This window comes from Schistocerca nitens, chromosome 4 (genome assembly GCF_023898315.1).
Source record: "Schistocerca nitens isolate TAMUIC-IGC-003100 chromosome 4, iqSchNite1.1, whole genome shotgun sequence".
Lineage (NCBI taxonomy): Eukaryota > Metazoa > Arthropoda > Insecta > Orthoptera > Acrididae > Schistocerca > Schistocerca nitens.
The window spans coordinates 218325943-218340507 of NC_064617.1; the positions used below are offsets into that span (position 1 = coordinate 218325943).

General features: G+C 38.6%; 1 protein-coding gene across 1 annotated transcript in view; it reads right to left on the bottom strand.

The window, feature by feature from the left end:
* LOC126251929 (endothelin-converting enzyme homolog) overlaps nucleotides 1–14565 on the bottom strand; it is a 630006-nt gene that overhangs the window by 156725 nt on the left and 458716 nt on the right. Inside the window, exon 3 of the mRNA XM_049952681.1 lies at nucleotides 7634–7792. Within this exon, the coding sequence (XP_049808638.1) occupies nucleotides 7634–7792 (159 nt within the window). The remainder of the gene's footprint in view (nucleotides 1–7633; nucleotides 7793–14565) is intronic.

Sequence of the window (14565 nt, forward strand, 5' to 3'; positions counted from 1 at the left end):
CTATCTTTTGCATTGAAGGTCTTCCGCAGACTATTGTTTCCGACAATGGCCCACAATTCATGTCCGCAGAATTTCAGTCCTTCTGCAAGGCCAATGGTATTCAACATCTGACGTCCGCGCCGTTTTCGCCTCAGTCAAACGGTGCCGCGGAACGATTGGTCCGGACTTTCAAGTCACAGATGTTGAAATTGAAAGAGTCGCATTCTCGGGAGGACGCATTATTGCTCTTTTTGTCCTCGTATCGCTCTCAGCCCCGCGATGGTCGCTCGCCGGCTGAGTTGCTCCATGGTCGTTCTCATCGAACCTTGATGTCTTTGCTGCATCCGCCGCATCAGGTTCCTGTGCAGCGGCAGACTCCTGCTTTTGCTCCTGGCGACGTTGTCTTCTATCGCACCTATCACGGTTCACGGCGTTGGCTCGCAGGGCGCATTCTTCGCTGCCTCGGCCGCGCGATGTATTTGGTTTTGGGGGCCTCTGGTGAGGTGCGTCGGCATCTCAATCAGCTGCACCTCTGTCGTCGCCCGGGTTCTGCCGCTCCCCGTCTGCTTTCAGCGACGGAGCCGTCAGGTCAGCACCCTGGGGACCCATCTACTGGCTCGCCTCATCCCCAGGTGTTACCGACGCTGCCTTCCATTTTGCCTCATGGCGTCGCGCCGCCGCCGCAGCCGCCGCAGCCGCCTCCGGGCCGCCCGCAGTGGACGCTTCGCTGCAGCCGCCACGCGCCTCCCTGGGTCACGCGCCGCCGATCGCTTCCCGTGACCAGCTGTCCTCCGCCATGGAACTCTTGCCCGCTCCGGACCAGATGTCGTCATCGCGCGTCGGATTCTCCGACCACATGGAGGTCGACCCCTCGGCCCCTCCTGTCTCTTTACGGGCGCCTACACCGCATGTTGACGTGCACCCTGGACTAGGTTTTCAGGCGTTTCCTAGCTCCCCTCGGACCGAATGGCCGGGTGCGGGTGGCGCAGCCTCGCCTGTTGTTAGGCTCCCCACCTCATCGCATACGTCAACATGGGGTCCTCCCCACGGCGGGCGGAAGCCTTATCTCACGACCGTTCGCCGATTTGCGGGGGAGGAATGTGGTGTCACAGCCAGACACCACACGTGCTAGGTGGTAGCTTAAATCGGCCGCGGTCCTGTAGTACATGTCGGACCCGCGTGTCGCCACTGTGTGATCGCAAACCTAGCGCCACCACAAGGCAGGTCTCGAGAGACTGACTCGAACTCAGCCCAGTTGTACGGACGACAGAGCTAGCGACTAGACGTACGAAGCCTTTCTCTCTCATTAGCCGAGAGACAGAATAGCCTTCAGCTAAGTTAATGGCTACGAACTAGCAAGGCGCCATTAGCCTTACAGTGATTGTAATTAAAGTCTCCTTTGTGCAATGTACCACAATGATTGATTAAAGATAAGTATTATACCAGCTACGTACTTTTCTTCATAGCATTAATTACGTATCCTGTTCCAGTACTTCACGCCCGTCTGCGTTAGTCTAGCGTGCCTTTTAAGCCACTTCTATCTACAAGGTGTTGGCCCAGATGCCGACACATCAGAACTCTTCTCCAATAAAGCACTGTTCCTTCTCCCACCCACTCTGTTAATACATAATTTCATACCAGCCTTGTCCATCCAACCCTTTTCAGGTACGTGAAAAACAACAACTAGTTTAATCTCAGAAGGTACTGACATTGTTTTGCACTTGAAAATTTCATTGGTTTAAGTTTATTACTGTCAGCACAACATGAAAAGACAACAGTGTAGTGCATTTTTTCATGTCCATTTGTTTTTATAGTTATAGTTTTAGAACCTTTCATGTCAACAGTTCTGTTACTCGGGACATCAAATGTCAGAGGAATTTCGTCCATATTCATTATTTGGCATACTTCCACGCAGGTTTTCTTTTGATGTTGAATAAAGTAATGGAAAGATAATATTTTCTCTTCCTACTCTTGTCGCATCTTGGTTTTGGTTTGCATGCTAAGTCCATCACACTTCATAAACTTATAGCACCAACTAACTCCAGCTTTCAAGTCTGTTAAGTTCCACAGTTCCACATGTTTGTATTAATTCCAATGCCATTTTGATGGTGTCCTCAAATCCATTTCAATATGTCACATTCTTGTTCTGGACATTTTGCATTCAGTCCTCTATTTGCACATTTACACTTTTTTCAGTTCTTCTTTAGTAGCCCACCAACTGCGAATGGTTTTTTCAGTTGGTGGAGGGTTCAAATGCTGCTCAGCTGCTCTGTTTCCATGCTCCTATGTGTATGTTATTACTTTCAATTTTTAGCCCACATTATACGAATATCTTTTTTTTTTCCATTACAAAACTAGCTGCTAACAAAAACATTGTACTGCTACCAGCAATACAAATCACTTTCAGTTCAAGTTCACTGGCACCATAGACTGCAAAGACGAATCATAGGCTAGACATTGATCTTGGTTTGTGATGGTGTTAGCAAGCTTGTGAATCCCTGCAACTCACATTCACCACATCAATGAACTGTTGCTGCCTGTTGAACCCAATGTTGCCAAATAGAGATAGATTCCCCAAGGCATCAAACATGTGGCCATTTTTAAGACACAGGAATTTTAAATCAAACACTGGACATCTTTGTATAAATTTTGAGTATAGGATACACTTGAATCTTGGAGGCAATTTTTTGAAGAAAAAAGTGCATCTTATCATCTGTAAAATCTGGCATCTACTACATTAATGCATATGAACTGTGACAACCATAATATCCTAAAAATGTCACACAGCACAACACAAGAAATGTTGGACATAGTAAATTCTCTATTTATTTATCACGTATATCTTATTGTAACATATTGCTGCATATCATATTACCTTTATTTCTTTTAGGTAAGACCTCTCATTGTTTCTGCCTTTTTATTCACTGAAAAGGTAATCAGATAAACCTTTTTCAGTTAGCTCTGAAACAAAATCTACCTTCGACAGAAGTACAAAAAGTAACTGCATGCAATAATTATGTTAACTAGGTTCACGACTCCTTTATCTTCACACAAATAAAGATTTTATGTAGCACTTCTTTGGAGAAACCTGCATAACTATACATTTTTACTACAAATTATACATTATCAGCAGAGTGTGATTGTTGATTTACCTTTAATCCTTCAATGATATTCATAATGGAAGAGATCTCCATGATAGTGAATGAGGAAAGCTGCAGAATCACAAATCAGTGAAACAGATGTAACTAAATAAGCAAACATCGAGAAAGAATTTTAAATGGTGTTTTGGAAGTTTAAAATTATATTTCCAATCGCCAGAGAATATGGAACTAAAAATTTACTATAAAATAAAAGGCAATAATATATTTAACATGGAGCTTGGTTTAATGAAAAGATTGCTCTTTACTATTCTGGTGGAAAGGTGTTGTTATTCTGCTGCATAATTCATTGAGGAATGTTACACAGTTCCAACAAGTACACAATGCACTGAAAACTATGATAAGTATTTGTGTTGATGTATCTCAAAAGTACATAAAATAATGCAAACTTTTGTATTTCTGCAAAAAGTTTTCTTATAGCGAAACTTGACATGTTTCTCATACATAAAATTAATGAGGTGAACAAATCAGATTTCACATGAATGCAAACAGACTTTTCCTCCCTATGGTCAATGAAGACTAGTAGGCAAGATGGTTAGACTCTTTAGGATTACTGAGTGACCATGGTTCCTTCCTTTAATACAGTTTTGGTCAGATTACATTAGTTGATGTAAGACTGAATGAAAGGGAAGTCCCGATTGGAATACAAACTATGAAAACAGTAAGTACAGGCAAGACATGTACATAAACTTGTAAATAAACTTTTTGATACTGATCTACCTCACTGCAAGCATGCCCCCCCCCCCCTTTCCACTGACAGACACACACACACAGAAACACACACACACACACACACACACACACACACACACACACACACACACACACAAGTAGACAAGAAGACAGAGAGCAGTTAGCTAAAATTTTATGTTCCTTTCCTATCACTCAACTATATGGTAAATGATTGCCTTTATCCTTTACTCCTACCACAAAGTTAAACTAATGCTATTTTTGCTCTAGTGATAACAATTTACATTTCTTCCAAATTTAATTAAACACAATTTGGTGGAGATTTTGCAAGTGTTAGAAATGTATCAGGCTATCCGATAACACAAGAAAGTTTGGTGGAAAATAATGAATAACATAAGTCACCCTTACTGCCCTAAGATGAATGTAATTGTCACTGCACAGTTTGCCAAATTTTCCAAGAAGTGTTTAATTATTTGAGACACTACTCACCACAATCAATAGAACAGTAAAGTTGCAGATACGTGGATGCACAATAACCGTGGATGATAAAATTTGTTAACACCTACTGTAAGACTGCAGAATGAATTTGTGTATATCATAAAACAGCTGATTCCAAGGGAACAAATGGATAATGCTTGTCTCACAACAATTCCCACAAACATGACATCATTTTGATGTCACGTGCAATATCAAGGACCACATGATTGACTATCAACTTCGTGACAAGGAAGGATATGAATATTATTGCTCCTTGATTCACTTGCAGCAATTTAAGCTGTCCTCTTAGATTCCTGCCTAACCACACATTCAGAAGTCACTACATTTTTGGAAATAAAAAGACAAATATTTGTGAGAAGAAAAAATACAAATTTTATTGCCGGCCATTTTAGTCGCAGCATTTAAAGCTGTACTATAAGGTTCCTTCCTAACCACACATTCAAAAATCGCCACATATTTGGAAACAAAGAGCGAAATACATATATATAAATTTTATTGCTACTCATTTCAGTTGCAGCAATTAAAGTTGTCCTCTTAGGTACGTACTTAACCACATACTCAGAAATCACTAAATATTTATTTCATCATTCACTCTCAGATCAGACTGAATGAGAATAACATCCAGTATTGCAGAATATACTTGTATTACATTCATAATAAAATAACGACTTTATTCTTTATGTGTGACGTTTAACTCTGGTCTAGTTACATATTCTATCTTGAAGACTTGTATCATTGATGTGCTATTAAGTGACATTTATTGATAATGGTGATGTGTTTGTTATAAATTTTCAGTGTTCCATTACACTGAAATGGCATACTGCAAATTAGAGAACAAGCGTGTTTCATTCTTAATTTGTAAATTATTGATGATAATAAATCACTCCTAGGACAGCACTTTTATACGAACGTATTAACCATCAATAAATCATTACATGACATTTTATTATAGCAATAATTATAATAAATTATTCCAAGAATGATGTATTTTTGTAAAACACCAATACATGTGCGTAAAATCTTGTGAGAGGTCTGTATCAAATGCTAACAAAAGTTGATAGCCCATCACGCGGACATCAATACTGTGTGAGGCATAAAAATGATGTACCCAGAGCAAACAGGCAAAGTAAAAGGTAATAGAATGGAATAAAGGGAAACTAATGATTAGCAAAGAAAGACATGGGAAATTCCTCTTTCAAAACAGTGAAAACCACCAAATCACATGTAAAAATATATAAAGTTTCTGATTTTTTTTCGGCCAATGGGCCATTTTACACTCAACTTTAAACAGTCTCGTTGTCTTGACATTTAGAATCTACTTAATCTGCTATTAAAAACGTACAGGTAGACTGGTAGAGTTTTCTTTGTCCCACTATAAAATGCTGAAATAAAATTAACTGAAATATAGCTACAGCTTTGTCTATCTGTTTACTAAATCCTTCCTTTTCTATACAGCCAGGCCAATGGAAAAGAAAACAAGTAGTTAAATACTACCACAAGATGTAAATTTCTGTTCAGTATCTTCCCCTTTTTTTGGCTGATGTCTGCCCTCCTTCCAGATGAGACAGGTAACATTGGATAATAAGTATAAGAGACATCTTACACGTGATTAAATGTATGCAATATTTTTTGTACTTTATAGTATTAAATTTATCTTCCATGCTTGGAAACTAAATTGATGCAAGTTAGCATTTTCTCTCTATTACATCTTTCTTAATCTATTTTTGTCTACACTTTCTTTGTGTTTCAATGTTTCTTTATCTTTTATTGCAGTTTCTTCAGTAAATGCAACATTTACTGCTTGGTTGTTTCACCACATGTTTCTTATACTGGATAAATGTTTTATAACTGCAGTACAGAAAGTACTTTTGACATAATTATTAGTCATGAATACCAATGAATAAATGCCTACTATTATTTTTATTCTGCTGCATTTTCTTCATTTTGTCGTATTTTCAACTAGCTCCGTCCTCTCCTTCTCCCTCTTTTCAAATGCTAAATTCTTTTAAGCTCTATTTCTCTCCCCTGCCCCTTATTTCCTCCATAGTCTCTCTAACTTCCCCTCCCCTTCACACTTCCCATACACTCCAAATACCATACTCTCCCTGTCATCTCTTTTCACAATTTTAGAGATTTCTTCAGTTCTCTTTTTACTTCCACCATTCTTTTATTTGTTCTTTTCCTTCACTGTTGATTCTGAAAAAGATTATACTTTAATCCATTTTGCCTCTAATGTTTCCTTGGTACCACCTCAAGTTCCTCTTTCACATAAGTGACTTTATTTGGCAATATTGCAATTCAATTTAAAATGAAAGTTACTATTCCACGTTTCATCAGGTGAAATGAATTTCATTTCGCTTTGATAACAAATAAAAATTTAACTCTCATGTAATATTAATAGGTGAACATTTTGCTCTCAAAATATTAGTAGAGGTAGCTTCACAATCACACTGAATGACAAACCATGCTCTGATGCTGAATCTTATCAACAGATGCAAATGAGAATTAAAGTTTCATTTTTCTTATACAGTCTCATTTGTGACTTTTTTAATGACAATTCAGGAGTGGTTCTGATGTAGTGGCAGATCACTACAAATGCCAGCAGGATCCTAATGAAACTCATTTTCCAATGTAAATGCCAATTAGTGGTAGTCTGCTTGAAAAGTCTGTTGGAAACAGGACACTACACATAAAATGGAAAGGCCCACAGTTGTCAGAGGTGCTATTTTTATGAATATTAATCTGTGCAGAGAAGGAATACATTGGAAGATAACTCCCTTCATGCCTGTGGAGGTGATGTTAATGATAAGTGTGTTTATCTAGTTACAGTGGAAGCAAGTAAAATGCGACAAAGAAGTACTGTATACCTCTTGAGTGCTTGGACTGTTAGAGAGGGCAACATAATCATTTTTGCTTATGACAAATCTACAAGCATTCTTTACATTCTCAATTTGTACCTTCCCTACTTAAAATTGTGAGAGACAGGCTTGATAGTTTTGGACAATAAACACTTAAATATTGACCATCCAAATAATATATTTGGCTATATCACTTTCTTATTTTTGGTAACAAAGAGAAATACAGGCATGAGCTTTGTTTTGGAGCAGACAAGGAACTGTGTCAATGGTACACCTACAGTAATGTGAGTAAATGAAAAGACTTTTCTGAGAAGTGGACTATGAATCTTTGCCTCAGAGTAGAATAACTGTTTCTATAGTTATATGAAGTACTTTTGAAATTAATTAGCTTTTGGAATGTGAATTTTATGTATTACTGAAACATCATTAGTAGCATGAAATATAACTTACCAAGTTCATTAATAATCCTAAGCAAAGGTCTGTCCCCATCAGCTTCTATACTGTCCAGTTCCATGCATGACTCATACAAGTTTTTCATTTTCCAGGCAATTGATTCAATTTTATTTGGTTGAGGTAGTTTCACAATCAGCGACCTTGCCACCTCATTATCTGGAGCAGAATAACGATATTTATTAGAAGTGACCTTAAATGTTAAACACAGATATTTTTAGTAAAGTGAAGTAGAATAATACGTATGAAAATAGATAATATACATATTCCGTGTGTGTGAAAAAAGACACTGTACGTACATTCTGTTTCAATTAACAGCTCGGTTATTTGTGATAAGGTGTGTTAAAGCAGCTGCATCTCTGCAAACTTTTTGTATAGTTCTTTAGATCACAAATAATATTTATGCATTCTAATGATGGTAGTTCTTTTTTTTTTAATGGAATTAAGCTACTCTTCATTGTTAACATTTGCGATGACGTATTCCATATACCCACAGATTTTCCTAGATGGGATCTGTAGAATTGCAACATTTGACACTGACAGATAAAGCCATAGACAGGAGAAGGGCAACATCCAGGAAGGTGGCACACTGGGTTGAGCAGGACCAGGTGAGGCAGATGGAAGAGAAGGTGTTGAGATTCTGAAGGAATGAGGATAGTGTGTCTTGGCCCTGGGTCCAGATGATGAAGATATCATCAATGAACCTGAGCCAGAAAAGAGGTTTGGGATTTTGGAAAGATAGAAAGGTTTCCTATAGGTGGCCGACAAACAGGTTGGCATAGAAGGGTGACATGCGCATGCCAATGGCTGTGCCGCAGACTTGTTTTTATACTTTCCCTTCAAAGGAGAAGTAGCAGTGCATTAGGATTATGTTAGTAAGATGTATGAGGACTGAGGCAGTGGGTTTGGAATCTGAAGGACATTGGGAGAGGTAGTGCTCAATAGTGGCAACACCATGAACATGAAGGGCATTGGTATATAGGGAAGTGGCATCAGTAAAGGGTGGGGATGCTAGAGAGTCAGTGAAGGAAATGGTTGGCATCCTTTTATGTTGGAGGCTAGATTTTGGACAATTGGGTGGAGATAATCAAAATATCCACGGGTGTACTGCCAGTCTACAGTGTCCAACGGGCACAATATTTCGGCGATCATACATGTCGCCATCATGATTAGGATCATGATGGCGACATGTATGATCGCCGAAATATTGTGCCCGTTGGACACTGTAGACCGGCAGTACACCCGTGGATATTTTGATTATCTCCACCCAATTGTCCAAAATCTAGCCTCCAACATGTCGCCATCATGATTAGGATCATGATGGCGACATGTATGATCGCCGAAATATTGTGCCCGTTGGACACTGTAGACCGGCAGTACACCCGTGGATATTTTGATTATCAAATACGCTGGGAGAAACTCAAGAATCACAATTGGGTGGAGATGTTCATCAATAAGGGGCGAAATCTTTTCAGTGAGGGCACAATAATGGGCTACTATGGGGTATCCAGGATTTTTGGGTTTGTGGATTTTGGGGAGCTTGTAGAAGGTGTACAGGGTGTCACAGGCGTGAGGGCAGAAATGGATTCAGGGGAGAGGGTCTGAGAAGTGCCTAAGGCCATAAAATATATTCTCCACTCCCAAAATTATCCCAGTCTTAATGTACAATAATCTACTATCCCCACAGCTTCCACCCAACAGTTTCCATCCCCTCTGTCCTACCACCTCACCCCAATTCATGTCCCACACCCTCACTGTGTGCCACTCTCTGCCAGTGCACCCATTGATCTTTTCCTCTTTTCAGCTCCTCTCCTTTTCCACTCCCCCACCCCAAGTATATCCTGTGACCTGTGAAAGGCCCTTGACTATGTAAATCACAACATACTTACATGCAAATTACAATATTATGCTGTCATAGGATTTTCTGGAAACACACACAACATAAACTATTTGATCAAAAGTATCCTGACACATAATAGTGTACATTAATATGGAATGTGTCAACCCTCTGCTTTTATACAGCTTAAACTCTGCTGAGGGCACTTTCAGTCAGGTGACTGAATATCTATGCAGGAATGGCAACCCATTCTGCCACAAGAGCTGAAACCAGAGAAGGTGCGGATGTTTAAAGCTGGCATCTAGAGCAAAGTCAACGATCTAAGACATCCTGAAGGTGTTCCACTGGGTCCAGGTCAGGACTCTGGGTAGGTAAATTCATTTTAGGATTGTCATTGGTCACAAACGTTTGCACCACAGATGCTGCTTTATGACAGTGCATATTGTCATGCCAACACAATCAATTGTTATCTCCAAACTGTTCCTCTGCTGTACACAATACACAGTGCTGTAAAATGTGTTAATATACTTTCATATTTAGCAGTTTCTTAAGCACAATAGGGGGATTACATCCTAATCACGAATAATGCCTCATACTGTAACACCACTTCCTCCTGTTGTCACTGCATATGATGGCAGGTAACATGGTTTACCTATGGTTTTTCATTTGCATTTCCACTTCACAATCACTTCATCAGCAGCTGACTTGGGCAGCTTTAGTAGAGTTCAAATATACCTAGTGGATTTGTTACTCAGGTGACATCCAATTATTAGTCCACGTTCAAAGTCACTGAGCTCTCCTGAAGACCCATTCTGCCGTTACTGTCAATACAATACTCCTCATCTCCTTTAATACTAACGAGTCGCCCCTCATGGCATCTAGCGGTCAATTTTGCATTACATAGAGGCATCTGAATACATCTAACCAGATAGCATATCTCTGTAACATGAAACAATGAGTGTTAATAGGATGACTCGTATATTAAGGTCATTCGACTGGGAATTAATTATCTGTGATCTTCCAGAAGTTCCACCCTAGGGTGCTTACTTATTCTTGTATGATTATTGTTCATCATAAAACATCCATTCTCTTTGCAGACTATGAACTTTGTCACAAATAGCAAATCAAATATAATTATAGAAATTGTTAACGACATCAATAAATTTTTTTCTAGGGGGTTTGTTTCCATTATACTTTGAAAAACTCACAAATTACATTTTGGAACCTGCTAGAGATTACCACTAAGGACACACATAAATTATTGAGCCTGCAAATAAATTAGGTTGACAGTGTGGAATTCTTGATATTGTTAATTTATAAATTATCTAATAGGAGCACACCACAGAAATTCTGAAACGACTGAACAAATCATCTTTGACACACATGTGGGATAAGAAATGAATTACATAACAATAAAAAACAGACATAACTTTGATAACTTTCATTCTGTAATGTCATATAATATATAATATTTTGGGGTAATTCACTGAGAAAAAGTTATATTTTCTTGGTTCAAAAGCATATAATATGTATTACATTTCATGGGAATTCAAAACATTCTACAGTAAGTAAGTTCCTACAAATGGGTGAACATCCCACTCTCTTGATGTATATATATTTCTTGAGGTAATTCATTGTAAATAACATATTTCCCTTCCAAAATGAAGGCTCTGTTCGCAGAATTGTGCTAGGAACAAGGACAACCTTCATAAAGATTTAGTCACTTACTTGGTCCAAGTAGGTACTGATTATTCAAGAACACGGATCTTCAATAATTTGCCAGCAATGATGGAACTGCCAGCAATGATAATTGCTTAGCTACTAATAAAGTACAGCCAAACAAATTCAAGGGTGGATAACACTTCTATTTTATTGACACATTTCTTAGAACCACCAAATGATTTACCTATTAACAAAAACTAATAATATTATATACTATGAATGTTATGTATCACACGATTTCTGCACATCTTCATTGCATTTAATACAAGTGGCACACTTGGTTTGGATAGGACCCCAGTTGAGTCAAAAATTTGTGGTCTCCCCTCACAAAAGCAATCAAAACAAAAGTAGTAGGAAAAAATAAAGAGTACATGTTAACTACATACCTAAATAAGTAATTTTCATACAGTATTATTTTTTAACACCAATAAAATTTGAATATGATATGCATTAATTTCTCTTTCTTCTCTGTTTAGAGCAGGGTTTGCATATTAGTTTCCATCTAGTGTGATCTTTGGGGTATTGAGCAATGGTTCACACTGGGGATTGTAGTTTCATAGTGTCTCAGTCCAGAACTTCCTTAATTAATATAAATAATGACTGCAAAGCACAATTACAATGTTTTGTAGTAATAGTTTAACATAAATGCACAGGCATCCAAAATTAGTTAATTCCACTCTTTTATTAAATTGGAGCTGCTAACTCAGATGTGTAGTTTTCTTTGGCATAGCATAAGCAACAAATAAACAGTTCCTGCAACCATTTCTACTGCTGACTATGTATCATGTGATGTGAAGTTGCCTAAACTCACCTAAACCTAAATTATTGTTTCCAAAAATTGACTTGTTAAAGCTCATGTTATTGCAAACTGGAATGTTTCGTCAAACAATAATTTATGAAGAATATTTCCTCACAATACTCTTGAAGTTCAAAGCTTGCTGTGTATTCTTGGGATTTGCTCACAATGCAATATTAAGTCCAGTCATAGAGCAGCAAGCAGCTACCAGCAGCAGCTGCATTTAGTTTGTATACACATGTAGTCTTTTTTGCACACTTCAATGAAGAGATGAACAGTAACTGATTATTTATCTATACTCAGTAGCATTTATTTTTTTTTCCAAGTACTGTATTTGGGTATTTTGGAAGCATTTGTGTAACGTGAGCTGACTGCAGCATTAAGATAGTCAGAAACAGCATCAGCATTTAGGAATTGCTCTGATTCATAGTGTATTTCTTATTGTATAATTGCATGCAGGTAATGACAGATAAAGACTGTGCCTGCTGTGCACTATCCAGAAGCAGTCAGAAGTTGTGTTGTCAGCCACTGATAACAGGCTTCATGCTCATGTCATGGGCTGTGGTGGCATTGATGCACCTGCAGCAGAAATTTCGTGTATTTCTTGAGATCTCTGATGCCACAGAGCCTTCTGACTTGTGTGAAGCTGCCCAGTTCACATTCACTTGAGGTTGAATGGTGAACAGTGATCGGAATTGCAAATTCTCTGAGTGAAAAGAGAGAGTGGGCACTGACTCCATATGTCCATAGCTGCCATCCTTGAGAAGAGTCTGTCAGTACTCACATGCCAAATATGAAGTGGGGAGAGCAAGGGGGGTAGGAGCTGGGGGCCCTCCTCCAGGAAATTTTAAAAGTTAGAAGCCTGATTTAGGCTAACACTTTAGTGTTTCACAATATCTGAATTTGCTACTGTACTTAGTCCTACTTTCAGAGTACTTACTTTTTAATTGTGATCATTTTTTACTTACGTTCTTACTACAATTGACACTATCAGTAAATCCATAACTACCGGTACTTGGAACACCTACAGCTTCCAGGCTGTAATATTCTCTCCCTCCCCCCCCCCCTGCCCCTCCTAGATATCATGCTTGCCTTTACAGGAACAGTTGCCAAAGGCACAAAAAAAAGTCTAATTCCTTACCTTTGTCACAAAACAGCTAAAAAATTCTTAGTAACTAACACCATGAACAGAATGTATTTGATTCTAAAAGGGTGAATAAAACTATCAAACACAGATTATGTCAAAAAACCATGGTATTTTCATCACCAACTTTCTCCTCTGAATGTGAAAATATGTTACTGTCGACTACTTACATAGAGGGAAATAAGCATCATAATAAAATCAGAGAAATCAGAGCACGTATGGAAAGACTTAAGTGTTTATTTTTCCCATCTGCTGTTGGAGAATGGAATGGCAGGGAAATAATCTGAAGCTGGTTTGACGAACCCACTGCCAGGCACTTAAGTGTGAATTGTAGAACAATGGTGTAGATGTGGATGTAGAATTACTGAAATCAGTCTCATGATTTACAACAGCCACAGTTTAAAAGGAGGCAGCCATTACTATAATAGCAACAATGTGTGGGTGTGTTATTAAGTATGGATTAATAAGTTAACTGCACAGCTTGTGACATCACATGATTAGAAAAACCAACCTCCACGGAAAAACGGCAACAGCTTACAGATGAGACAAACATGTTGAACCTTGTGACATCACTCGGTTCAAAAGCAGTTTGTTGCTATCCTTTAAGCTCACACACACACACACACACACACACACACACACACACACACACACACACACACACACACACACAGAGAGAGAGAGAGAGAGAGAGAGAGAGAGAGAGATTTTCATCATAACTCAGCATAATCTATCTTACTAAGATGTGGTGACGAAATCAATCATAGACAGGACAGGTTTACTATGTACTCAGGATGGAAATCATTACATTTTATAAAATATTTTAATAGTATTTGATTAGTGAAATGTAAACAGTATCTTTTCTAACTTTTTTAAAATATTGAATTGTGAAATGTTATTTCCATAACTATTTTAGCCATTTATTGCAACTCCATAAAACCCGTAACAATTACGGACAATCTGCAGTAGTTGGCAGCCCTGTGGGCCTTCCCTTATGCCCTAAAAATAGATCTGAGGTCTTGACCAATGCTGAGAGTACAGCCGAGCAAGTACTTGATGCCTCATCCGTTGGGACTGGAGTCAATCTCACTAATAGATTGAGACAAACACAGAGGGTGAGTTTATTGATCACTGGGAAGTTGAACTTCATGCAGGTAGTCTACATCTACTCTACACCTGCATATATGCTGCTCCTCAGGGAAATAGCTGTCAAGTATGGATCGACAGTTAGTGTCCACTCTGTATGTTTGCTGGAGGATCTCATTTGACATCTGCAGAATGCTTTGGGAGAAAATATAGAGCACAATGGGTGCACCTGCCTGTAAATCATGACTCATATTGACATTAATTATGTCTTCAGTCAAGGTTTAGAGAGCTGAAAGTCACCAGCTGAATTCATAAATACAGTTAGGCCTACAAACGGAGGGGAATCT